At 47.4% G+C, this 27,715-nt stretch overlaps 2 protein-coding genes and 1 long non-coding RNA gene across 4 annotated transcripts in view; 1 reads left to right on the forward strand and 2 right to left on the reverse strand.

The window, feature by feature from the left end:
• Nucleotides 1-8,117: 8,117 nt before the first annotated feature.
• On the reverse strand, nt 8,118-9,043 carry LOC116533914 (collagen alpha-1(I) chain; the record flags this gene model as incomplete). The annotated part of the gene is given in 6 exon segments (XM_032253830.1): nt 8,118-8,277; nt 8,279-8,723; nt 8,726-8,767; nt 8,770-8,814; nt 8,817-8,865; nt 8,867-9,043. Coding segments are annotated over 6 exon segments (918 nt in total), but the record flags the coding sequence as incomplete, so codon positions are not given.
• Nucleotides 8,413-27,715, forward strand: part of AFAP1 (actin filament associated protein 1) — a 167,503-nt gene continuing 148,200 nt past the window's right edge. For both annotated transcript variants that reach the window (XM_032254103.1, XM_032254106.1), the window contains exon 1: nt 8,413-8,546. The gene's annotated coding sequence lies outside the window, so the exon portion shown is untranslated. The remainder of the gene's footprint in view (nt 8,547-27,715) is intronic.
• The window catches only part of LOC116534034, a 17,713-nt gene continuing 6,018 nt past the window's right edge, over nt 16,021-27,715 (reverse strand). The window contains exon 3 of the long non-coding RNA XR_004261562.1: nt 16,021-16,041. This is a non-coding gene — a long non-coding RNA (uncharacterized LOC116534034). The remainder of the gene's footprint in view (nt 16,042-27,715) is intronic.

A 27,715-nucleotide genomic window follows, 5' to 3' on the forward strand; every position in this document is an offset into this window, starting at 1 on the left:
GGTTTTTTTTTTTTTTTTTATCTATTTCAGCATGACAAGACTGTTGTTATTCCGTTATTTCTTTCTTCCTTTCTTTTCTTTTTTTTCTTCAGACGGAGTCTTGCTCTGTCACCCAGGCTGGAGTGCAATGGAACGATCTTGGCTCACTGCAAACTCTGCCTCCTGGGTTCAAGTGATTCTCTTGCCTCAGCCTCCTGAGTAGCTGGGGATTACAGGCATGCTAATTTTTGTATTTTTGTAGAGACAAAGTTTCGTCATGTTGACCAAGCTGGTCTCAAACTCCTTATCTCAGGTGATCTGCCCACCTCGGCCTCCCAAAGTGCTAGGATTACAGGCGTGAGCCACCATGCCCAGCTGGCTTCCAAGATTTCTTTTTTTTTTTTTTTTTTTGAGACGGAGTTTCGCTCTTGTTACCCAGGCTGGAGTGCAATGGCGCGGTCTCGGCTCACCGCAACCTCCGCCTCCTGGGTTCAGGCAATTCTCCTGCCTCAGCCTCCTGAGTAGCTGGGACTACAGGCACGCGCCACCATGCCCAGCTAATGTTTTTGTATTTTTAGTAGAGACGGGGTTTCACCATGTTGACCAGGATGGTCTCGATCTCTTGACCTCGTGATCCACCCGCCTCGACCTCCCAAGGCTTCCAAGATTTCTAATGAGAAGTCCCTCGTATTTCCTTTGGTGATTGCCTACGGCTGCTTTAACATTTTTATTTTTTATTTTTATTTTCACTTTTACTTTTGGAGACAGAGTCTGGCTCTGTAGCTCAAGCTGGAACGCAGTCACGCAGTCTCAGCTCACTGCAACCTCTGCCTCCGAGGCTCCAGCCATCCTCCCGTCTCAGCCTCTCGCGTAGCTGGGGCCACGGGCACTTGCCACCGTGCTTGGCTGATTTTGTAGAGATGGGATTTCGCCATGTTGACAAGGGTAGTCTTCGACTCCTGAGCTCAAACGATCTGCCCACCTTGGCCTCAAAAAGTGCTGGGATTACCGGTGTTAAGCCACCATGTCAAGCCAAGATTTTGTTTTTTAACACACCATTTTCAGCAGCTGTGGCAGGCAGCCCCTGAGATGATCCCCAGTCCCTGGTATTTTCGCCCTTGTGTGGGCTTCTTCTCCCCTTATGTGGTCTTCTCCCCCGAGTGTGGGCTGGACCTACGGATTTGCTTCTAAGGAATAGAAGACAGCAAAAGTGATGGCATGTCACTCCCAGTACTGGGTCACAAGAAGACAGCGGCTTCCATCTCAGGCGCCTTCTCCTGCTGTCCCACATGCTTGTGCTGAGGAGGTAGGCTGCCTTCTTGTGAGTTACCCTATGCAGGGTTCATGCAGTATGTAACTTGTAGAGTTCAAATGTGTGTCCTCACTCAAATTTCATGTTGAAATATAATCCCCAGTGTTGGAGGTGGAGTTCTAGTGGAGGTGAATGGCTTATGGGAGTAGATTTCTCTTGAATGTTTTAGCGCTATCTCCCTGGGTACTGTCCTGTGATGGGGGAGTTCTCATGAAATCTGGTCATTTAAAAGTCAGCAGCGCCGGGCGCGGTGGCTCACGCCTGTAATCCCAGCACTTTGGGAGGCAGAGGCAGGTGGATCACGAGGTCAAGAGATCGAGACCATCCTGGTCAACACGGTGAAACCCCGTCTCTACTAAAACTACAGAAAATTAGCTGGGCATGGTGGCGCATGCCTGTAATCCCAGCTACTCAGGAGGCTGAGGCAGGAGAATTGCCTGAACCCAGGAGGCGGAGGTTGCGGTGAGCCGAGACCGCGCCATTGCACTCCAGTCTGGGTAACAAGAGCGAAACTCCGTCTCAAAAAAAAAAAAAAAAAAAGTCAGCAGCACCTCTCCCCTCATCCTCTTGCTCCCCCTTTCACCCTGTGATGTGCCTGCTCCCCTTTCCCTACTGCCATGATTGGAAGCCTCCTGAGATCTCCCCAAAAGCAGATGCTGCCTTGCTTCCTGCTCAGCCTGCAGAGCCAGGAGCCAATGAAACCTCTTCTCTTAGAAGTCACCCAGTCTCAGGTGTGTCTTCCTAGCAATGTGAAAATGGGCTAATCCAGCAACGGAGGGAGGCCAGCAGCTGGTGAGAAAATACAGCCCATGTGCAGCCACATGAGTGAGCTTGGAATCATTCCTCTGAGTCCAGACTTCTCATGGGACTGCATCTCCAGCTCGGGCACTGATTGCCGCCTTGGGAGAGCCCTTAAGCCACCGGTCCACAGTTAAGCTTCTGAGCCACAGAAACTATGAGATAATAAATGTTAGTTGTTTTAAGCCTTTAGGTGGGGTGGGGCAGTAAAAGCTTGCAAGGCTGCTGCATTCATTCATTATCGATGGCTAATGCAATGGTCGATAACTGTGGTTATTGACTAGTTATCGATAATGAATGCAGCAGCCTTGTGATTGTACTGGCGAACTGACAGCACATCTTAAACTGGGCCCAGAATCTCCTCCAGGTGCCAGAGGCGACCTTTGCTCCATCGAGGAGGACTGCATCAAACATGTCATGGAAATGAAGCTTGCTTTGGCATATAAACAGTTCGTGATTTTTTTCCTCAAAAGATGTGTTAATGGAAAAGTCTGGGAAGAAGTCTCCCAGCTTCTGGGGGTCAGGCACTTGCCACAGTGCCCCGCTGATTTTTGTACTTTTTGTAGAGATGGGATTTCACCATGTTGCCACCTCCGACATTGGGGATTATATTTCAATATGAGATTTGAGATTTGGACACACATGCAAACTATTGGTCACTTACTGCATGAACCCTGCGTAGGGTAACTCACAAGAAGGAATGGGTCACTTACTGTAGCGGCTGGTCTTTCACAGGATCACACTAGGTCAGGAATTTCCACCAACAGGGTTGGTCCAACTCTTTGGATCAATAAACCCTGATTTGTTTTTCCAGAGAATGAAAGCTCTGTTTACATCAGAAGGGCTATGGTAGAAAAGAAGAGTTTGACTTATTTTCTGAGGTCCCAAGAGATCAGAAAATCTCAGTTTCAGCTGGGCATAGTAGCTCACACGTGTAATCCCAACAGTTTGGGAGGCTGAGGCAGGAGGATTGCTTGAGCTTAGGAGTTTGAGACCAGCCTGGGCAACATGACAAGACCCCATCTCTACAAAAAATAAAAATAAAAAAATTAGCCAGGCTTGGCGGCATGCACCTGTAGTCCCAGCTACTCAGGATGCTAAAGTAGAAATATCACTTGAGCCTGGGAGATCAAGGCTGCAGCGAGCTGTATTCATGCCACTGCACACCATCCTGAGTGACAGCGTGAAGCCTTTTCTCAAAAAAATAAATAAATAAAACAAATAAATAAAAGAAAATGTCAGTTTCATAAGGGGAAAAGCTTCCTGCTAATCGGAGCTGTAGTATGCCTGGACGGGTTCATTGGGATGGTGGCTTCTTGCTAGCAGAGGCACAGCCTGGATGTCTCCGCAGGAATGTCTCGAGAGGTTCCAAGTATGTGTTCAAGAATCAGGCTGAGTTTACTGATTTACTAATTCAACAAATATTAATTCTACATGCTTCAGTTACAGAATCCTGTAAGTGTGGAATTGATGACCAGAGGCTTAGATGAAAAGAGATTTGTTTTTTCTACCTAGCTGAGAATTTGGGGGTCGGTGATTGCTGGTGTTGCTGCACTGAGTCAATAGTGCAAGGTTCAGAATCTCTGATTCCTTTGCCTGCAGTGCCTGAGATGGCCGCACAAGGGCCACGATAGCTGCAGATGTCACATCCGTGTTAGTGATCACGAACCTGCTGCTGAAAGAAAGACAGCATCCGCTGTGTCTTTTCCTTTTCCAAGACAGCAAAAACGTCCCTTGAAATCAGGGGCGTGCTGGCATTCTGGGGGAGAAGTGGAAGAGGGAAGGTCCTGATTTTTAACCATTGTCAAATTCTGTGTAAATTCTCCCACTATGTCTGATTTCAGACTACCACCACGACATTGCTGACTATGGAGCTGGGAAGAGAAGTCAGCGGCACACCATGATTTAGGGTTTCCACCTCCTGACGTGGTCCGTGCAAATCTTTAAGAACACAGGTAAGAGTGAAATAATCACGACATAAGGCATTTTGATGATTTATTATCTTTGTTTTATATATATTTACATATAATTATATAAAATTAATGCATATAATATATAAATATATGATTATAATACAGAAATGTATATTTATATAATCCATTTATAATCTATATGTTTATATACAAATATAGAATTCATTAATTGTATACTTATATAAAAACACATACTATATTAATTATATATTTATTAATATATAAAATATGCTTCTTTCTTTCTGAGCCAGGGCCTCACTCTGTCACCCAGGCTGGAGTGCAGTGGCACTATGATAGCTCATTGCAGCCTTGAACAGATGGGCTCAAGTGATCCTCCCACCTCAGCCCCGAGTGGCTAGGACTGCAGGCACACACCACCACACCTAGCTAATTTTAAAATTTTTGGTAGAGACAGGGTCTTGCTTTTTGTTCAAGACATAGGCTGGTCTTGAACTCCCAGGCTCAAGCGATCTTCCTGCCCTTCCTGATCTTCCTGCCTTAGCCTTCCAATGTGTTGGGATCACAGGCATGGGCCACTGCACCTGGTCTACTGCATTTTTTAATTTGTGAGTTTATATAATTTAACATTTTTAAGTACTGAATGTGAACAACTAACTTGCAGAATTCCCGAACAATGGATGGTCACTCTCATCGTCTGGCTTAAATCGTTCCAGCACACCACAGCTAGAAACCTTTCAGCCAACTTCCACTTATGTCTCCCTGGCTAGGACAAAGTCACTTGGCTACTCCCCACTAAGAGGGATTCTGGAAAGGCAAGAAGCTATTCTGTTTTCTATAATGGAACGTGACCAGGGAGAAGGCAGCCGGGAGGGCCCGCTGGTTCCTCCAACCGGCAGCGTGTGCCACCAACCAGCTGTACTAGGACTGCACCGTGCTGGGCATTTGAAGCACAGTTATGAGCAAGAGTTTCCACTTCTCTTCTCGTGGGGCCTTCACACTAGTGGCAAGAGACAACTTTTTCTTTTTCTTTTTTTTTTTTTGAGACAGAGTTTTGTTCTTGTCGCCCAGGCTGGAGTGCCATGGTGTGATCTCGGCCCACTGCAACCTCCACCTCCCGCAGTTCAAGCAATTCTTCTGCCTCAGCCTCCTGAGTAGCTGGAATTACAGGCGAGCGCCACCATGCCCAGCTAATTTTTGTATTTTTAGTAGAGATGGAGTTTCTCCATGTTGGCCAGGCTGGTCTCGAACTCCTGACCTCAGGTGATCTGCCCACCTCAGCCTCCCAAAGTGCTGGGATTGCAGGCGTGAGACACTGCGCTCAGTCAAGAGACAGATGTTAAATAAATAATTGTGGTGAAAGCAAGAAAGAAGAAAGTGAGTGAAGGGAAGGGACCTAAGTTATTGTCTTATATTCTAACACTTTCATAGGCAATAACTAAACACTTAGAAGCTTAAGACAACACACACATTCAACCCAATTTTGGCAAGTTAGGAGCTGAGCACATGTTAAGGGTCTCATTGTAAGCAGCTGGGCTGCATCCTCACCTGAGGCTCCACCAGGGAAGAATCCTCACCTGAGGCTCCACCAGGGAAGAATCCATTTCCAGGTCCATGGAGGTTACTGGCAGAATTCATTTCCTTGGACCCGCTTGGCAAGGGCCCAGCTTTTTGCTTCCTTGCCTACAGGACCCCTCCAAAGGTGTCTCTCTCCCACAGAGCTTGCAGGTGGAACCCCTCTCTCTAGTCTGCGAAGGTGATGTGCCCTTGAAAGTGACATCCCATTGCTTTCGCCAGGCTCTATGGGTTAGAAACCAGTCAGCAGTTCTGCTTGTACCCAAGGTCAGGAAGATTATGCAAGGGCAGAGGTCATCGGTCATGGGGTGGGGGGGTGGGGAGGGGTCAGTCCTTTTAGGGTGTGGCTGCTACCATTGAACTTTTCAAGACTTTAAGGGTTGGCAGGAGCTGGCCAAGTACAGGGCCGAGGGTGTGTCAGGCAGGGGTGAAGGCATGGAAGGGGACGCAGAGGCCTGCACCCTGGAATGACTGTCCTTTCCCTCCCTGAGGCTTTGTTCTCCTGATCCCTGAGTACATCGCAGAACACAGTGGGGCCCTGGCTGGGGAGAGGTAGGGAAGCAGCTGATGTTCATGGGGGACCTTGTTAGGGAAATCAGATCAGAGGCCAGGCTTTCAGTGGCGGGTGCGAGTGTGCGTGTGAGTTAGTGTGCAGGTGTGCGTGGGAAGGGAGAAGGGGATGAGATCTGCCCCAGCCACCATCAACATCTTCCCTGTGCGTCTACCATCTCAGCAGCATCCCTAAGTGAGTGCCTTCAGGGCGCAGGTCCTGTTTTGCACACAGAAGTCAATCAGAGTGGGACACTGCCTTGCCTTAGAGAGGTCACACTTCATTTATTTATTTTATTTTTAAATTTGAGACAGAGTCTCTCTGTTGCCCAGGCTAAAGTACAGTGGTGTGACCCAGGCTCACTGCAACCCCCGCCTCCCAGGTTCAAGCAATTCTCTTGCCTCAGCCTCCTGGGTAGCTGGGATTACAGGCACATGCCACCATGCCCGGCTGACTGTTGTTATTTTAGTTTCACCATGTTGGTCAGCCTCGTCTCAGACTGCTGGCCTGGACGATCTGTCCTCCTCAGCCTCCCAAAGTCTGGGATTATAGCCAGAGCCACTACCAGGGCAAAAGGTCACACTTCATGCTGAATGGGAGGCAGCCACTCGGACAGCACCTCAGCTAGCGCTGGGAGTGAGGGGTGCGGGAAGAAGGACTGGAGGAGGATTTGAGATTTTCACCCAAGCAGCTGGGTGAATGGAGGGGCTGTTTACTAAGAATTGCAAGAATGTGGATGAAGGGCGGGGCGCTGATAAAAGGGCGGGGCGCTGATAAAGCACTCTGTTTTGACTCGCAGAAAATTTGAGATGCCTTCTGGTGTCCAACTGGGGCTTTGGGAGCGGTCAGGGCTGGGCATCTGACCTAGTTGGACATCTCTGGCAGACAGCAGAGCATGTGGATGATCTGTGACGCCCAGAAGGGTATGAGATTTCCTGAAGCAATGCCCACTGCAAATGGAAGGGCATTTGGCCTGAGCCAAGACATGTACAGGTTGGGGAGAGAAGGGGGTGGTCCCTGAGATCCACAGAGGAGCAGCTATGGAGGGAGAGAAAAACTGAGTATGTGGGGTCACATGATGCAGGAAGCTCAAATAAGATGAGGAAAGAGGTTTTAAAGATGATCAGGGCCTGGGGCAGTGGTTCCTGCCTGTAATCCCAGCACTTTGGGAGGCTGAGGGAAGAGGATAGCTTGAAGCCAGGAGTTTGAGACTAACCTAGGCAACATAGGGAGGCCCCATTTCTATAAATAAATGAATACCATTGGTACTTGGCATTTCAGGTGGGGAACAGCAAACACACAAAAGCTGTGAGGCAGGAAAGGGAAGTGATTAGCCCTGGCTCCTGCCGCCTTTACTAGGCGTTAAAGAGACACACAGACATCTCAGATCCTCCTTGGCTGAACTCCTTCAGGGAGGGCCTCAGTTTGGTTCTACGTCACTCCTTTTTTTCTGGAGACAGAGTCTCACTCTGTCACCCAGGCTGGAGTGCATGCAGTGGCATGATCTCAGCTCACTGCAATCTCTGCCGCTCGGGTTCCAGCGATTCTCCTGCGTCAGCCTCCCGAGTAGCGAGTAGCTGGGTCTACAGGCACGCACCAGCAAGCTCGGCTAAGTTTTTGTATTTTTAGTAGAGACGGGGTTTCACCATCTTGGCCAGGCTGGTCTCGAACTCCTGACCTCAAGTGATCCACCTGCCTTGGCCTCCGAAAGTGCTGGGATCACAAGCGTGAGCCACCACTCCCCGCCCTACTTCACTCCTAACGCTTCCAGATGTTTGTGGAATGACTAAGAGATGAACAGTGGATGGGACTACGTGACTTCGGGCCGCAGGCAATCCTGTTCATTGGGCCTCAGTTTCCCTTTCTGTAAAGCAAGTCTGTCTCTTGCTCTCCGCCCTAAAAGCCTGAGCTCTGGGATTGAGATAAGCGCGTCCTGCTAAGCCAACACCAAGTGGACGATGAGCTGGGCCTTCTAGGAGGCGAGGATCTGGCCAGCTCTGGGTCCCGCCCTCCCGCGGAACCCCGCAAGCCCAGCCCCAGCGCCGCCCCGCCCAGCCTCCCTTTGTTTCCCCCAGGCCCCGCCCTCTCCGGGCAGCTCGCTCCCTATTGGCTGGGGGGCGGGCCCTGGGCGCGGCTCCGCTGGGGGCGGAGCGGCAGGCGGCGGGCGGGGCTCTGTGCGCCTGCGCGGTGTCGGTACCGGCCGCAACCTCGCGCCGGCAGCAGCTCCGCAAGCCGATCCGGAGCCCGAGCGAGGGACACGGGCTGAGGCTGAGGCTGAGGCTGCGGCCCCGCCCCGGGGCTCCATTGTTGAGGCGGCCGCGGCTCGGTCGGCTGCTCCGCTGCGCTCCATTCGGCCCAGGCGCCGCGGCGAGGAGCGAGCGCTGCGAGGCGGCGGCCTGAGGTGAGACGGCGCAGCGGGCGGCGGGGTCTCTGTCCCGGACGTGGCGGCTCCGAGCGGGGCTCCGCGGGGTCCGGGGTCCGGGTCCGGGGGCCGTGCGCCCTGGCTTTGTCTCGGCCTCGGGTGGCACCGGGGGCTCTGCGCCTGCTGCAACGCCGCGTGGGCCCCCGCGGGGGTCCCGTCACCCCGTGGGTGGGGGCCCGTCCCCACTGCTCCCCGCGACTGCCGCGGAGGGGACTGCATGGACCCGGGCGCGCGCTCCTGCTCGGTCCCCCGCGGGGTAGCTGGTCCCCGTGTGCCGCAGAGGGGACCCTGCGAGGAGCCCACACGTGGGGCGGGGTCCGGGTCATCGCGAGTGGGAGGCTTCGCCGCCCTCCCCGCCCTCCCCCACGGCGTGGCTGCTTCGCCCGCGTCACTGAGGGGACTGCGCGGGCCCTCGGAGTGGGGGTCCGTGACTGCGTGGGAGCTCCTTCCCGGCCCCGCACGATGGCTTCCTGAGTGTTTTGTCACCTATGGGGACGCTGCGTGGACCGCGCGCGTTGCTCCCGGCCGCCCTGCGAGCGGAGATCGCGCCGCCCTGTGGCTCGTTTGGGGCGACCCCGCCTGGGGCGCGCGTGTACTGGGGGTTTGTGCGTGGGGGGCGCCGTTTCTGTGGGCGTACTGCCCCCACGCCGTGATTTATCCTCTCACTTGCCCGGCGGGTGGAAGCGAGGGCGCGGGCCCGGGGCTGTCACGCGGTGGCCGCACCGCCCTCTGCCCGGGCCGGGAGGGGGGTCCCGGGGGCGCCGGGCTGTCACCGCGCGTCCCACCGCCGCGCTTCCTGCTCTGGCCCGCGCCTGGGCTCTGATTGGAGGGAGCAGGGCCCTTCTGCCCGGCGTTTCTTGATTTCTTCCGTTAGGAATGGGAAGGAAAAAAAAAAAAAAAAGAAAATCTGGAAAGCCAGATTGAACTTTGTAGCTGGAGAAACTCTCCCAAGAATTTGGCGGGCTGGAAAATGCGTTTGAAGTAGGAGCATCCACACCCACGGAATGAGGCCAAGGCAGTTACAGTTAGAGGTCAGATTTATGAGGGGAGAGCTAGGGTGAGGTCCGTGGGTGTGGAGACTCCGATCTCAGCTTGATGGGAAGACCTGATGCTGCCCCTCAGACGCTGGATTTCTCAGCCACCAAAGAAGAGGAATCACTCACTCATTAGTGTATGATTTGATCAAACTTTTGAAAAACCTGTTATGTCCCAGGAAGGAAAATTGAATTGGACAGTTTTCCCCTTTTAAGTGTGTTAAAGGTCCCAGAGACAAACAGCAGAAGGCTCAGGGAGCACGAATACCCAACCTGAAGTTATCTCTGAATAAGAGGTGGTGGGTAAGGAACAGGCAGATGAGACAAAGCTGAGCTCATCACTGCAGCTGCGGCTTCTAGCCCTCTAGCTGTCAAGCAAGCCCTTCATCATTTGCGTTCTCTGCCCTCCCCTGTCCCAGACTCCCACTCTACCCCGCCTCTCCAGCCGTCAGCTCCTGCCGCCCCATTGCTATGGTCTCTGTTAGGTGGCCTCCTTCTCTCTGAAGCTCTTTGCTTGTTCTCCTAAAGTCCTGTTCTTGAAGAGCTTATGATCTGCAAGGGCAGATGGGGTTTGGGCAGTACATGGTTAACTGCAGCACAGCTTGAAAAATGCTCTGATAAATGTGGGCAGGCACCGTTTGCATGCGGGTAAATGAGAGGTCCTTTTTCAATACCATGAATCCAAGTATTCATGCTGTTTTAAATCTGCAATTCTCTGACTCTCCAGAGGGTTTTTAGATTAGTTTTTTTTTCTATTACGTCCTAGCGTTTGTTGCATAGTGCAGAGCACTTGATTAAAACTCAAGCGGGTCAGCTGGGCGCGGTGGCTCACGCCTGTAATCCCAGCACTTGAGAGGTCGAGGTGGGCGGATCACTTGAGGTCAGGAGTTTGAGACCAGCCTGGTCAACATGGTGAAACCTCATCTCTACTAAAAATACAAAAATTGGCCGGGCATGGTGGCACGTGCCTGTAATCCTTGCTACTAAGGAGACTGAGGCATGAGAATCACTTGAACCCAGGAGGCGGAGGTTGCAGTGAGCTGAGATGGCGCCACTGCACTCCAGCTGGGTGATAGAAGGAGACTCCGTCTCCGAAAAAAAAAAAAAAAAAAAAAAAAAGTACTGCGTCTGCCTCTGGAATTTTCCCGGGAGACCACCTCTTCTGGGCTTCAGCTTTCTCACCTTTGAGGATCTTAAACTACATAATTTCTAAGAGTCTTTTCTGCCCTATACCATTAATTATTTCAAGCAAATATAGCAGAGAAAAATTCTCTTAACTGCAATAGTATAAATAATGGAGACCTTTGAAAATGTGGATTCTAAAGTGGAAGTTCCTTTTCTTCCCCTTTTTTCCATTTAAACACGTTTAGTTACAGGAGTATATACTTTATCTCAGAGTTAAGCAACTTTTTGGTAATGTCCTGCATATTCTTCATAGTTGTGTCTTATGCGCAGCGTTTTCCCTATATCCAGTTGGTTTGTTTTTTTCTCATTAATGGAGTTGTTCAGGGGAGATCTTTTTTTCAGGAGCATTTTGTTGATCTTTTAAGTGTCATGTGAAGTATGTTCCAATCTCTTTAACATTTTATTTTGAAGAGTAAAATGGAAGTAAATGGAATTTTGAAAGTGCCTTGAGTAGATGTACTTGGCTTTGTGTAATAGTTTGAAGTGTAGTTTAAAATCACTACTTGTGGCTGGGCGCTGTGGCTCACGCCTGTAATCCTAGCACTTTGGGAGGTCCAGGCAGGCAGATCACGAGGTCCAGGAGATGGAGACCATCCTGGCTAACATGGTGAAAGCCCACCTCTATTAAAAATACAAAAGATTAGCTGGGCATGGTTGCAAGTGGAGGCTGAGGCAGGAGAACTGCTTGAACCCAGGAGGCGGAGGTTACAGTGAGCGGAGATCGTGCCACTGCACTCCAGCCTGGGTGACAGAGAGACTACCTCTCCAAAAAAAAAAAAAAAAAAAAATTACCACGTGTAAAAAATTGCACCACATATTGAATGACCTATAAAGAAGCTCCAATTCTAAGGAGTATGGTAACTAGTTCTTTAAAATAGCAAGACCGGGTGCTGTGGCTTATACCTGTAATGCCAGCACTTCGAGAGGCTGAGGTGGGAGGGTCACTTGAGCCCAGGAGTTAGAGGCTGCAGTGAGCTATGATCATGCCACCACACTCCAGCTTGGGTGACGAAGCGGGCCTCTTTCTGTAAAGCATAAAAAGGTGAATTAAATAATCAAAAATAAAATATTAAGCCCCTTTCCAATTGATCTGTTTGGTAAGGTGGGAATTCGATGTGCTTGAGTTTCTTAAAGCCACATTTCTCTGTAGAAAGGAGACAATTTTCTCTGCTATTCCTAGTTATTTGGATGATTATAGGGATTAAAAATAGCCATTTGGTCAAGCCGTGAGCTACTGAATTACAATTTTTGCCTAACTCAGTAGGATTTGCCTTTATTTTGATTTGCATTCTTATCTTAATTTAGGAAAAGTTCTTTGTTATATGCTCCATATAACATTTAAAACATATGTAAAGTACTTCGTTCTTTTAGGGAATCTGATTTTAGGAGAGGGCTTCAAAACTCAACCAGATTTTCTTTATGGTTTTCTAGATTCTATTAATGTTTTAATAAAACTTAACTAGTTAATGCTGCTTGGAGAAGACAGAGGCTGTATTTTGAACTTTACATTTCAGAGTTGTCTTCCCTAGCCCTGGCCTGGGTCCCAAACAGAGAACTTAATTCACTCTTTCACTGAAGTATACTCCTTACTTTGATGTCATTGGTATGCTGTCCTAGAGATTTGCTGTGGCTGCGTGGAGTGTTTTAGGTAAGAACTGACCATCCTCTTTTGTTAGATTAGGAGTCTATGAACCATCTTGTTGCCTTTAGTGTTATTTGCCTGGAACTGGAAGGTCGGAGATAGTTTTCTTAGATTAGAAGTCAAAGTCTTTGGTATCTACCTTCCCCTGTCTCCCATGTCACCTGCTGGTTTTTGTTTTTTTGTTTTTCATTTTAATGTTTTTATTGGATAGGTGTCTATTATTGCAGGCTACCTCAATACATTTTTGGATATTGACAAGATATAAGTATGATTAACATGTAAAAAATAACTTACTCTAGTTCTTTTGAACAGAGGACTTGACTTCGATATGTGGCCCTGTTAAGGCTTTTGTTAAGTCCAAGTACTTTTCTGAACTTAGTTCCTTTACCTGTAAAATGGGGTTAGTTGTTAGTAATACCTGTTCTGCCTACTTCAGGAGATTGTTTTGAGGATCAAATGAAATCATGAATGTAATGCAATTTCGTAAATTTTAAATAAAATATTGTATTGCCAAAGATTTTTAAAAAATCACCTCCTTAAGTATTGAATGAATCTGGATTTTCCTTTGAAGTCCCAAATGTTTAATGTAGAAAAGTCTTAATGTGTGTGCTGGGCAGCTTCATTAGGGTTGTCTTCTGTCTTTAATTGACCAGTACTGTTTTATATTTAGCATTGGGGAGCATCAAATTTGTGTTTCAGTGATCATTAATATTTTACACAGTTATTGAATGTATGTGATTTAGTCTTTAACAATCGATTCAATTATTTACATTCCCATGTAAAAAACAAAGTAATGAGTGTTATTTCTCATGTAAATAACATTTCCATGCTTTAATGAAGCATCATTTCTTGACATTTCAGTTTCTCAGTGCCCTGTCTTGAGGTTGGGAAAGCTAAAGGGCAGTCAGAGGTCAAGGTCAGCAAAGCATTATCTTTGACCTTTGAAATCCAGCAGCAGGCATCTCATTGAACCCCACTCCAGCACCCAGGAGCTTTCTCTGCACCTGCCTCCCCTCCAGCCAGCTCAGAGGCTGTGTATGTGGTGTCAGGGGCCTGGCTGTCCTTCCTCTCCTCCGCCTTTTCTTTTTCTTCACCAGCTTCTACTGCATGCCTCTGATGTCCCAGACGGTGTCAGTGGGAGTACAAAGGCTAAGAAACCTGGCCCTGGTCCTCAAAGAATTTATGTTTCCTGTGCAGATATTAAGTTATACTGTCATATATAGTGTTGACACACACTGATACAGATTTTCTGTGAAGTGCAGAAGCACCATTCTAGAAGCAGAGAGGCAGAGGTGGGACTCGTGACTTGCACCTGGAGAGCTGGAGTTCTTGGTCTAGTGGGAGAAAGTGACCTGGATATCATTTTAGTGCAGCGGAGTGAGGACTGGGAAGGGTTCCCTTGGGGCTTCTGCGGCTGGGTTGGTCTGGTGTCTAGTCTCCTACATGGTACCTAGAGTTTATCAGTAAGACGAGCATTGGTAGGTTTTTAAGTTAAAGGAAAGGCAATCATTTACCTGAAACCAAAAATTTATAGGTGTTCTGGGCCATTTATAATCCACCAAATCTGTTTTGTCAGAACAAGTCTATCATCTGTTGTTTTGGATGGAATGTGGCCAGCCCTGCCTTTGGATGTAAGGAAATCAGGAAACACTTGTCAGGTGTCAACACTGTGCCAGACACTGTGTTTGGGGTTTTCACGTAAATCACTGTATTCATTTCTATTGCTGCTTTAACACATTTCCACAAATTTAGTGGCTTAAAATAATCCAAATGTGTCATCTCACAGTTCTGTGGGGTAGAAGTCTGGCGTGGGTGTCACTGGACAAAAATCACCATGTGGGCTGGGCTGCATTCCTCACTGGAGAATTGTTTCCAAGCGCTTTTGGCCAAATCTAGTTCCTTGTGGTTGCAGGACTGAGGAGCCTGTTACCTTGCCTGCCGCCGGGTGGGGGCTGCCTCTGCTCCCGGGCCTCTGTGGTCCTTGCGTGTGATCCCATCAGCCTAGGACTAGCTTGGGCTCTCCCTTTTCCCCTGTGCGCAGTTCTCTTCTTCCTCTCAGAGTAAGATTTGTGCTCTTAAAGCCTCATGGGATTAGATTGGAGCCCCGTGGAAAACCCAGGATGCTCTTCCTGAGGCCTGTGGCAAAGCCCCTTTTGCCAGGACATGTAATATAGTCACAGGTTTCAGGGGTTAGGATCTCCTCCCACAGTTACCCATCCACTTACTATAGAAGCCTGGGAGGTGGTTTTTATTGCCTCTGGTTAACAGATACCACATTTTTTTTGCAAATTGACAGGAACATGGAGATCTCTCTTTTTTTTTTTTTTTTTTTGAGATGGAGTTTCGCTCTGTTGCCCAGGCTGGAGTGCAGTGGCATCATCTCAGCTCACCACAACCTCTGCCTCCTGGGTTCAAGCGAGTCTCCTGCCCCACCCTCAGCTGGGATTACAGGTGCGCGCCACCATGCGCAGCTGATTTTTGTATTTTTAGTAGAGATGGAGTTTCACTATGTTGGCCAGGCTGGTCTTGAACTCCTGACCTTGTGATCTGCCCTCCTTCTCCTAAAGCGTTGGGATTACAGGCATGAGCCACCATGCCTAACCATGAAGATACCTCTTAAATGAAAAAACCGATCCTCTGACTTGATGTGAGGCCGTTGGTGAGGTTTATAGCAGTGGAGACAGGTCCATCAGAAACGGAGCTAAACTTTGGGTTTTGGAGTATTTAGATGGCCTGCTCTGATTACGTAAGTTATGCTAAGAAGTCATTAGAGTAATTCCTCTACTGGAAGAAACACCCATATTGGGAATTTGGGACCTTGCCTTTTCAAGTTCTACACAAAGGACTCTTCATGGGTTGAAAAGTACATGATTCCATGTCCATTTCTAGAGTGGAAACAGCTGCATCAACCCAACAGTGATTCACATTCCTGAGTTTTAGAGGTTCTGATTATTTCGAGGCTCAAGCAAAAGCTCAATACACAATGTGTGTACCTTTATTAATAGTTAGGAATTAGGTGCATCCCATGGTCAAGAAAACAACTGCTGGCGGTCACCAAGTAGTTCACAAACAAGGAGGGCCTCATTTTAGCATGTGGGTGTTTCTGATTTTTCTTTTGAATTTTTTTTCTTTTGCAGTAAATGACAAGCTCTGTCTTGAAATACATTTCCTTTAAGAAACCAGAGTCTGCAATCTTAAGGTTTTCTTTCTTTTTTTTTTTTTTAAGACGAGGTTTCACCATGTTGGTCAGGCTGGTCTTGAACTCCCGACCTCAGGTGATCTGCCCGCCTTGGCCTCCAAAGTGCTTGGATTACAGGCGTGAGCCACCATGCCTGGCCAATCTTAAGGTTTTCAACCTAGCTTTCGGAAATTTATGAACTCCCCAAAATACTGTGCAAAAATTTTGTGTGTGTATGCATTCATGTGTGCTTATGGGGAGGTGATTTATAGCTCTTCATACATTTTCAGAGTGGTTGGATTCCAAAACGTTTTAGAACACACCGCTTGGGCCAGGTGTGGTGGCTCATACGTGCCGTCAGCACTTAGGGAGGCTGAACCAGTAGTATCCACTGAGGTCAGGGGTTTAAGACCAGCCTGGGCAACATAGCGAGACCTCCACCTCCACCAAAAACAAAAACAAAACCTGCTGGGCCTGGTGGTGCACGCCTGTGGGTCTAGCTGCTTTGGAGGTTGATCACCTGATCCCAAGAATTTGAGGCTACAGTGAGCTAGAATTGCAACACTGCACTGCAGCCTGGGCAACAGAGCAAGACCCTCTCTCTTAAAAAAAAAAAAAAAAAAGAACACACCACTTAATATGATATTCTTGTTTGTCAACTATCAGATTTTGTTTAAAAATTAAATACTTCTTTTTAGTGAGATTGTACAGGCACACAGTTCTAAGAGTCAGAAATTAGCAAGGCTTAGAACAAAAGCCAGAAGTCCCCTCCCTTCCCCTTCTCCACCCTCATTCCTGCTTCTTGGAGGTTACTGCTTTAATGTTTTAGACCTTTCTTCTAGATAGTTTATGTGAGAGACGGAGATGTCCTACTGTGGAAAACAACGATTCAGGTCAGTTACCCTACCCCCTCCTCCTTTTGCCCACGTTTTTCTCCCCCCTCCTCTCGGTATAATTATTGTGATAGTGAAGCCAGGCTCGGTAGCTCCATGACTAATCCCAGAATTTTGGGAGGCAAGGCAGGCAGATCACTTGAGGCCACGAGTTGGAGGCCAGCCTAGCCAACACCGTGAAACCCCATCTCTACTAAAAGATACAAAATTTAGTCGGTTGTAGTGTCACACACCTCTAGTCCCAGCTACTCATGAGGGTGAGGCACAAGAATACTTGAACCTTGGAGGTGCACGTTGCAGTCAGCTGAGATTACACCACTGCACTCCAGCCTGTGCGACAGAGGCAGACTCTGTCTCAAAACAAAAATTTACTGTGATAGTGTGACACATAGTACAATAGTGTGTATCTTTAGTATTCGTCCTGGGATTGGGCCGGAGCTCCTAAAGCCCTCGTTTTTCCTGAGTGATAGGAGGATCACTGGTTAGAATATTTGGTCTTAGGTTTCATTTCCTGACACAAGAGCTTCTAAGACTCTTGGAATCTCTGGAGTGATAGGAGTGTCTTTTGTATGATAATGAGATGACAGGTGGCTTCAGGCCCCTAGACAGGTTCAGGAGTAGGGCTGGTTGTCAGAAAGCCCGAGGCATGATTAAAGAGTTGGACATATCAGCCCCACCCCTACTTCCTCCGTGGAGGGGAGATGGGCTGGAGATTGAGTTAGTTACCAGTGGCCAATGATTTAATCAGTTACGTCTATGTTATGAAAACTCCATGAAACCCTCTGAATATTGGGTTTGGAGAGCTTCTGGATTGGTGAGCACATTCGGTGCTGGGGAGGTGGTACTCCCAGGGGAGCGTGGGAGCGCTGAACTCCCTGCCCGTGTCTCTTGCATTTGGCTGTTCCTGCCTTCTGTTCTTTATAATAAACCAGTAAGAGTTAGTGCCACGTACTTTGGTTCTGTCACCTCTCTTAATTTTCCAGCAACACTGGGTGGCAGATAATCTCCTCATTTTGCTGGTGACAAAATGAGATTGACGCATTGAGTAACTTGTTCAAGGTCACATAATAAGTGGAATTCAAGCTCTGACTCCGAAGCCTGTGCTTTAACCAGCATGCTGCCTCCATGGCCTCTTTATTTGTTGTGATTTTTGGTGTGTCTAGGTCCCGACACCACGTTGACCGTTGTGCCCAAGAGCTATTATAATGGAGCTTTTGGCGGCCCTGCTGAGAACAGAGCCAGCACCTCCGGATTGGCAGGGCAGGGGCCGTTCCTGCTGTGAGCTGCCGGCCGCTCCCTGTAGCCCTTGGCTGATCTTCCTCATCCACTCCCTCCCTAGTTCAGTAGTTCCTGAGTGCCGCCTCTGGAGGAGGAGAAGGCAGCGTTCCAGCCCAGGTGGGGCTTGCAGGTACACACAGGCAGAGGCAGCTGTGTATTGAGCTGACTGTCGGCTGGGACAGTGTGGCTCCAGAGGTGCAGAGAGAATGTTCTGGGACTGCAGAGGGAGCACATGCTTCTGAAAGGGAGGAAGGGGGCAGGCACCGCAGAGGAGGTGTTTTTCAGTTGGACTGTGAGGGAGGAGTTGGATTTCCACATTGGAACTGAACAGCTGAGGCCTTCTCAGCAGTTGGAGATTACAACCATCCAGCTCAAATGTTCAGCTTTTCCTGAATTTTCTTTGTTTTTTAGTGCAGTGCAGTAAGTTTTCAACAGAGAAAAAGCAGCTACCCCCATGTCATTAATGTTCTGCAAATCCTGTGTGTAGTTTCTGATGCGTAGCAGATGGGGGCAGCCTGGGCTGTAAGAGAAGAGCCTGTATGTCCACCTGTTTGGACATCAGTCAGGTGTGGCACAGGGCAGTGATCACTGCCTGCTCCTGAGAAACTCAGCTGCACTTTTATGTGGAGAGAACAAAGAAAGCTGTTGTACAGGGTGCAGGAGACATCTCGCCTGCAAGGCAGTCTGTGCCCTGCGTGAGAAACCAGCAGAACTGTGGCTGAGTACCGCCCCTGCCTCCTCTCCTGACAGCGAACTGTCCTTTGTGCCATGGTAGAAGGCATTTCTGAAGCCTCTGTGAAGGGAGTGATCTGTTACTTGCCCACTGAGCCTTAGGGGCAGCACCAGGGGCTGTGGCTGAAACACAGGCCTTGGCCAGACCTGGCTGGGCATGCTGGCGCTGCCACTGGCTGTGAACTACACAATCTTGGAGAAGTCATTTTTTCTCTGAGCCTCTCATGTAAGATGGGGACCACTATGGCCTTTGCAGGAGGGCAGACGGGTGGAGCGAGTATGAAGAGCTTTGTATGTGTGCGGCATACAGTGAATAAAATGGCACTGATTGGCATTGTTGATAGTAATAGGTTTCATTCAGGAATAAAACTGGTAAAGTAGGCTGGGCGCGGTGGCTCACGCCTATAATCCCAGCATTCTGGGAGGCTGAGGCGGGAAGATCACAAGGTCAGGAGTTCGAGACTAGCCTGGCCAATATGGTGAAACCCCATCTCTACTAAAAATACAGAAATTAGCCGGGCGTGGTGGCATGCACCCGTAGTCCCAGCTACGCAGGAGGCTGAGGCAGAAGAATCGTTTGAACCTGGGAGGCGGAGGCTGCATGCTGTGAGCCGAGATCGTGCCACTGTACTCCAGCCTGGTGACAGAGTGAGACTACTCAAAAAACAAAACCAAACCGAAAAACCGATAAAGTATTTTGCCCAGCCTGGGTACGTTTGGTAGAGCTGAATGAAAGAGCTTAGAAAAAGATGACTTGAGAAACAGCCCAGCAGAGGAGTCAAGCGGGACTTGCTGAATGAGTGAAATTTGGACTATTGACAGACCTGCTGTGTCGCAGGCACAGTGATCTAGTGTGTAAAGGGGGCACAGCTGACTGAAGAATTCTGATCATGACAGTCAGGAAAGGATTGGGGGTGTGTGCATTGGTTTATGTGTTATAGGTCATACAAAATGACAGAGCATTGAGATGGGAGGCAGACTTTTCTCCTCTATAGCTTTACTTTCACAGAACAATCCCATCATGATTTGAAGATTTTTGAGTCGAAACTACATTGTTCCGCTATGCGTTTTGGGGCAAATTTATATATACACATTGGCTTACATATTTCAGATGATACAAGAGAATATATGTGTACAGTAAAAAGCTGAAATTTGCATTCTCCCTTCTCTAGAAGTAACCATTGTGAAGATTGAAGTCTGTGTTCCAGCCATTTTGTATATTATAAATACAGTGTGAATATAGGAGTGTATATATATATATATATATATTGCATAAATACATTTTTAGAGATGAGATATTGCTCTGTTGCCCACACTGGTCTCAAACTCCTGGGCTCAAGTGATCCTCCCACCTCAGCCTCCCAAGGTTTTGGAATTACAGGCGTGAGCCACCGCGCCTGGCCTGTGTGAGCATCTTTACTAGTCGCTCTGTTCAGTACATCCTCCATGTGCCAGGCACTGTTCTGAATGCCTTATATGTGCAAATCCACTTAATTTTTAGAGCAGCTCTACTATTGTGACCCTTTTGCAGTGAGGAAACTGAACCACAGATAGTGTGGGGACCTTGTCCAGCATCACACAGCCAGCGCTGCTGGAATTGAGGTCTGAACCCGCAGCTGGCTTCGGAGCTCTTAGCTGTTAGGCAGACGGCACACCCAAACCTCAGGGCTACCTCCCAAGCCTCGCCTCCAATACCGGCTCACCTGAGCTCTGCTGGAGTCGTGTATGTGATGTTTCTTTCCCCTTTAAGAACACAGGTCTTGGAATTGTCCCAAACCCTGATAGGACCTCTTGAGGACCCAAAACAGGGATTCTTCAAGCCTGCCCCAAGGCCTGATCTTGATTTAGCTACTTGAAAGGTAGACGTGGAAGAGAGTAATTTTGCGAGAACAAAAGGTCATGATGGCTGGGCTGACTCATCCCAGGAAAGAGACCCTCCAGCAGCCGTAGGACTTTGGCCACTTGGTGGAAAAGGAGGAAGTGACCTGGACTGCAGAAACTCAGCCCCAGTCCATCTTTGTCCTGGAGCCTGGCCACCCCATTTGCTTCCCTTCTTCTTGGGTAGAGGGTGTGGGGAGCTTTCTACCCCGGAGGCTGAGCAGTGCGGCTTCTCACCAGGGCAGGCATTTGTCCGTCTGTGGGAATACAAACAGCATTCTCATAACCAGCCGAAATACTCCTGAACCGCTTTTTGTAGGGTGGGGTGGGGCAGAAGTTCATTTTCACTCCTAGGTACCTTTTCCACTTTTACTGCTGATAACTGTGTTGCAGATTAAAGTTTGATTTTTGATTCTGAAGAGGGCTTAAGAGTGAGACATTAGGGTACATCTAAGTCTGCTAAAATAGAACCATGGGGTAGTATAGGAAAATCTCCTCTTAATTTTGGATCATGCACTTTATATGGGCTCCCTGAGCATGGGCCCTGGTCTGATGGGATTAGTGCCCTTAGAAGAAGAGAAACTGGAGAGCCCCCACTGCCCTGGTGTGAGGAAACATGACAGGAGGCCGTCTGCAAGCCAGGAAGAGGCCCTTTCCTGGAACTGAGTTGGCCGACACCTTGATCTTTGGCTTCCAGCTTCCAGAACTGTGAGAAATTAATGTTTGTGAGCATTAGAAGTCGAAAAATCAAAACATATCTTGTATTTGGGTGACCCCTGTAAGTCTGGATGCCACTGTACCTTGTGCGAACACAGAGTGCTAAGGTGTAGGATCAACACGTTTTTTCTGAGACATCCTGCGCTTCTCCCTCTGGGTAAAGTGGGGCAGCAGTAGGAAGTCAGAGCTGTTGGGCATCTGTTATTCATCAGCATTTTACATGTGGTGTTCCATTTAGTGAAATCTTGGAGGTAAAGTATTAACGATGAAGATGGAGGCTTAGAGAAGTTAAGAAAATTGTTCAAGGTTGCATAATTTCTTAAGTGGAAAGATGAAATACTCGATGAACCCAGAAGTTGGACTTCAAGGCCCTTGATCTTCCCTTAACATGTGGTTCCTTCCATGGTTGGTGGGGAGTGACTGAAGAACTCAAGGAGGCCGTGTTTTGTGGAAAGAGGGCCTGAGGGGTGTGATGGTCTCTCCCGGCTTGGAATCTGCCATGCTAGGCTTCTGAATGGTATAGATTGGCCAGATAGAAGCCCCTCATTTAAGACTTATTATTTGCGGGAAATAAAGGAAGACCCCCCCCATGTGAGAACAGTCAGAGGCGACTTTCTGAGAGTTGCTGTGGCAAGGAAGTTGGCTCCGTCACTTGCTTTGGCAGAGACTGACGTGCAAGTGAGTGGCGGATGAGGAGCGGGGAAGCTTCAGGATGAGGCTGTTGGGGCTGGAGGTGGCTCTGCAGAAGCGGGGTGTCCTACGTGATTGGTTAGGGGTGTATTTGGCTCTCTCTGTGTGATCCTAACTGGGAAACAGGGGCAGAAATTAGGGTGGCTGTTTGTTTTGAGTCAAGTCCTGGCCACCTGGGACAGAGTTGTCATTTAGCTTCATGGGTTGTGGAGAGAGCAGTCTGCCTTCCTGTCTGATGTACTAGTCTGGCTGGCTTCCTGGCTGTTTATTGTAGATAGGCGTTGGTCTCCTCGGCAGGCAGCTGCAGGGTGTGGTCTGAGCCTTGTCTTAATACATCGTCTGTCTGTATATTTAGTCTCTCATTTTTCTTCTCAGTAAAAATATCAAATGACAAATTGGATATGTTGGGAATTTTTTAGATGTATGTATCCCCTGGAAGAAGTTTTCACGTTGACATTTAATCAGAATGAATATGAATGATCGAGCCATTTGTCTTGAAAACTGAAAATAGGAATCTTCAACACTACTACATAGGCGCCATTACCTCTCTGCCCATTGCTGGGGAATCTGTTTTAATCTACATCCGGCTCGTCGTCCGCCAGTTTGTGGTTGATCCAGTTCTCTCTCCATCTTGTCTTCCGTGCATTTCACTGTATGTTAGTGTTAGCTCTTCCACCTCGTTAGTGACATTTATTTGTGTAACCTTCGCTGGTGTGGAGTTATTTGTGGAATCTGTGAGTTGGAAGGGATTGGAGAGATCTGCTAGGTCAGCCCAGTGATTTTAGAGAGAAACTGAAATATAGGGAAATGGGCCAGCTTTTTTGGTGGCAAAACCAGGAATAGAAAGCAGTGTTCTTTCTGCCACAATGTGATTGAAGGAAAGCCAAATGTGGGCCGAAAATACTGTGTGACTGACTTTCATTTATCTCTCACAGAGATTTCAAATTGACCGTAATGTGTTAGCAGAAATATGAAAAGTACTGACTTGTTTTCATATAAGGTACTTTTTCTCCTACTCATTTCATTTTTTTCCCCAACATGATTGAGAAGACATTGTTATACACTGAATGTTTACGTCTCCCCCAGGTTCTTCTCCTGCAGCCCTGACCCCCAGTGTGAAGGTATTGGGGATGGAGCCTTTGGGAGTTGATGAGGGTTAGATGAGGTCATGAGCGTGGGCCCTGGTCCAATGGGATTAGTGCCCTTGGAAGGAGAAGCCAGGGTGTTCCCACTGCCCTGGTGTGAGGAAACAACAAGAAAGGAGGCCGTCTACAAGCCAGGAAGAGGCCCTTTCCTGGAACTGAGTTGGCTGACACCTTGATCTTGGACTTCCAGCCTCCAGAACTGTGAGAAATAAACTAATGTTTAAAACACACAGCCTGTGGTATTTCGTATGGTATTTGCCTATAGTATTATGGCCATTTGAGCTGACTGATAGAGAGATGGTTCCAGAATATTGTAGTCTGTATTTAAGCTGGTGATGCCAGGAAAGTACATGTGGTAGTACATTCCTTTACGGAAAGAGAGCTCTGTGAACCCAGGGCTTTTGTTCTTGTCTTAGGTGAGTGTTGTCTTCTTATAATAGCTTCTTAGTTTTTCTTTTCTCTCTCTGATTTACCTTATATATCTGGATTAAATCATATGTGGTATGATTTTATGCCTTTTTTTTTTTTTTTGAGACAGAGTTTCATCATATTGGTCAGGCTGGTCTCAATCTCCTGATCTCAGGTGATCCACCGCCTTGGCCTCTCAAAGTGCTGGGGTTACAGGCGTGAGCCACCACACCCGGCCGATTTTATGCTTTAAGCATTTTATGTCTATACAAACTTCTTAATGATTTTATTTTATTTTATTGACATGCCCTTGCTCTGTTGCTCAGGCTGGAATGCAGTGGTGCGATCACAACTCACTGTAACCTTAAATTCCTGGGCTCAAGTGATCCTCCTCCCTCAGCCTCCTGAGTAGCTGGGATTACAGGTGTGCCACCATGCCCAGCTAATTTTTAAATTTTTTGTAGGGACAGGGTCTTGCTGTGTTGTCCAGGGTGGTCTCAAACCACTGGCCTCAAATGATCCTCTTGCCTCAGCCTCCCAAAGCACTTGCATTGCAGGCATGAGCCCCCGCACCCTGCTCAGTGATTTTTCATTGTTAAGTTCAAGGACAGATTCCCTGGCATGGCATTCAAGGCTCATGATCTGGGTGTAGTGTGCAAGTCTGGATTTCAGTTTTTCTATTACGGTCAGCAACTTGCACTCCAGCTTGTTGCCTCAGCCCTTTTCTGAAGCCCAGTCTGAGATCCGCACTTAGAATTGATACTTTCTCATCTCTTCGTCTTCTTCACATATGTTCTTATCTCCATCTGGGATGTCATCTCCACACTTCTGCCTCTCATAAATCTTCTCACCCTTCAAGACTTCAGATACTTCCTTTTCATGACCCCTGCTCTGACATCCAAGCTAGAATGAGCCTTTCTTTCCTTGAACTCTGATAGTACTTAATGTTTCTTGTCCTTCAATTTCACAGCAGTCCTGTGTGTTAGGTATTATTATTCCCCCAGTTTTTCATAGTTACATTGAAAATATTTACCGTAGTCTTACATTTTGGATATGTAATATGAGCGATGGAGCAACATTCAGAAGGCCCTAGAGAGTGAAAAGGAAGTCCAACTCACATCACTGCCCTGGAACCACGGTTGCCAGTTTTTTTTTTTTTTTAATTTCTTCCAGGGATAGTCTGTCTATATATGTCTTCTTTTTAAAAACATAGATGTTGGCACAAGATAAACACTGTTCTCCACCAGTTCCCCATTAGTAAGTATTTAGGTTGTTCCCAACCTTTTGGAATAATCAATGCTGAGTTGTAAATAATTCTTACATATTTGCATGAATATGTTCATAGGATGCATTGCTAGAAATGGAATTGCGGCATCCAAGGTTCTGCTCATGTTAAGTTTTGATAGGGAATTCTGGATTCCCTTCCATTAGGATCATACCATTTTACTACCTCACTCTCAGTGTATAAGGGCGCCTGTTTCTATGTCCTTGCCAACAGTTTGTTCCCGGAGGTTTTGTTTGTCAGTGTAAGAGATAAGTTAAAAAAAGTTTTGCTCTCATTTTATACGGTAGGAAGCTGAAGCTGAGAGAAATTAGATAGGTGATCTGCCTGGTCTCATAGGATGTGTGCTTCACTCAGGAGCTGAATTTAGTCTTTTAATTTCTTTCTTTTTTTTTTTTTCTGATACGGAGTCTTGCTCTGTTGCCAGGCAGCGCAGTAGCAGTCTCGGCTCACTGCAGCCTCTGCCTCCCGGGTTCAAGTGATCCTTCTGCCTTAGCCTCCCGAGTAGCTGGGACTACATGTGTGAGCCGCCACTTCCGGCTACTTCTTGTATTTTTAGTAGAGATGGGGTTTCACCATGTGGGCCAGGATTTTCTTGATCTCTTGACCTCGTGATCTGCACGCCTTGGCCTCCCAAAGTGTTGGGATTATAGGCATGAGCCACCGTGCCTGGCCTAGTCTTCTAATTTCAAAATGCATTTTCTTTGGAGGCAAAGTGGCATGTATAAATAAATAAATAAATAAATAAATGTGTTTGTGTATATATATTCATAGATAGGTATACCTACAAACGTATATATGTAGTGTTCATATATATATATATATATCTTTTGACAAGTTAATACTATAATTGTGTACTATTTAATCCCTCTCCTAGACTATAGACCTTTCCTGAAGAAGATACTTTTCATATTTAGAGAATTTTTTTTCTTGAGCCTGGGACAGACCTGTAAACACGTGTAGATTATGAAACTCTACATTTCTGTTTTTTAATCTCAAACGTATTTAAATTGTCTTTTGACTTTTCAAACCTTTTGAAATAGAGACTTCTTCTAAGGGAGAAGTCCAGGCTCTTTGTCTTTTAGGGATTCCAGTTTCTTTGGTAAGAGAAAGATAGGTGGCTTTGTTAGTGACCCTTTGATCTTGTGATAGTCTTTTGTGTTTAGTTAGTTATATTTTCCATATGACTTTGAAGATCGTTTTGGGAAGCAAGTGTCGTTTAGCACCAAAGGAAGGTGACCCCAAATATGGACCTTTGCCTGACAACTTATAAATTTCATCCAAAAAGTTTACACGTAATAATTTGGATATTCTTAAACTTTCCAAATAGAGTGTATGGGTTGAATCATACAATTCATATATTAATTCTATGTGTGCATATGAATATATTTATGATCTAGGAATTAAAACCATTCAATTCAAAATTGCCAAATTCAAATACTGTTGGTGGGAATATGGAAGACTGTGTGGCAATTCCTTGAAGATCTAGAACCAGAAATACCATTTGACCCAGCAGTCCCATTACTGGGTATATACCCAAAGGAATGTGAGTCATTATGTTACAAAGATGCCTGCATGTGTGTGTTCATTGCAGAATTATTCATAATAGCAAAGACAGAGAATCAACTCAAATGCCCATCTATGATAGACTGGATAAAGAAAACGTGGTATGTATACACCATGGAATACTATACCGTCATAAAAAGGAACAAGGTCCTGTTCTTGCAGGGACGTGGGTGGAGCTGGGAGCCATTATCGTCAGCAAACTAAGGCAGAAACAGAAACCAAACACCACGTGTTCTTACGTATAAGTGAGAGCTGAATAATGGGAACACATGGACACAGGGAGGGGAACAGCACACACTGGGGCCTGTTGGGGGTGGCGTGAGGGGAAGGAGAGCATTAGGAAAAATAACTAATGCATGCTGAGCTCAATAGCTAGGTGATGGGTTGGTAGGTGCAGCAGACCACCAAGGCACGTGTTTACCTATGCAACAAGCCTGCACATGTACCCCAGAACTTAAAAATTAAAAGAATAAAAAACCCACAGGTTTCACTCAATGATATGAAACAAAATACAAAAAGTCTTTTGCACATGGCTTGTTTCTAGTTCTTGGAGCTGGATATTTGTATGTTCTGATAAGAACTCAATCGCCTCAGAAATGTAATTTTTAACGTCTGCTAAACGTTTGTTTGGGACCTGTTTACTGAAAACACAGGTTCCATTCAGTGATAGAAAGCAGCACTTCACACACACACACACACACGCACGCACACACACGGCCACCTTGTTCGAAAAACATGAAAATTTTACATTTATACCTAAAGTGTTCACACGCTGACTGAAAGCTCTGTGTTGTGATGACGTGCGCTGTGAGGATTGTGGCCCTGTGTTGAATTTGCTGGCCAGGCTTCGGCTTTCCCGTCGGGTGTTTTTCTGTTTTGTGGATGTTATTGCCGCAGTTGGGCCACGGTAATCTGTGTGGATTCCCCTCCTCCACTCAGCCAGATTCCCTTTCCGGTGGCCGGGCTGGGTGTCTCACCCGCAGCCCTGATTCCTAGTGATCTGGGCTGATGGCTCCACAAGAAGTTCTGCTCCTCTTCTCCAGCAGTGCATATTTTCACAGCAAGCAAAATATTTTCACAACGTTTCTAGGGGGCCGTGCACTAGCACTTTTCTGGGCGTCAGGAGACCTGGCTTTGTTCTGGTTCATGCAACAGCCGGTGAGTTCCCAAAGACAGTCCCATCTGTCCCCTGGTCCTTTGCTTTGTAAGTAGAATGACAGTCAGATTGGGCATCACTGGCCCGGTCTCTGTGGTGTGCTGAGTGTTGTGGGGATGATGGCGAAGTGTCAGGGTATATTTTCCACGAGGGGATTGTAGCCCAGTCAAAGACGCAGGAGCTGACAACACCCGGCAGGTGCATATTACCAGAGGGATTTGGAAGGATGGTTCCAAGCTCCTTGGCATGATTGATGTGATCCCAATAAAAATTTATATCTAAGTTGTGGGCCAGTGGACCAAGGGAAGAGAGACAGGGCCGGCGTTGAGCTGGAGAGAGACAGGGCCGGCGATGCGCTGGAGAG

The sequence above is a fragment of the Sapajus apella genome, unplaced genomic scaffold (genome assembly GCF_009761245.1).
Source record: "Sapajus apella isolate SASKATOON/1434 unplaced genomic scaffold, GSC_monkey_1.0 scaffold85, whole genome shotgun sequence".
In the NCBI taxonomy this organism is placed as follows: Eukaryota; Metazoa; Chordata; class Mammalia; order Primates; family Cebidae; genus Sapajus; species Sapajus apella.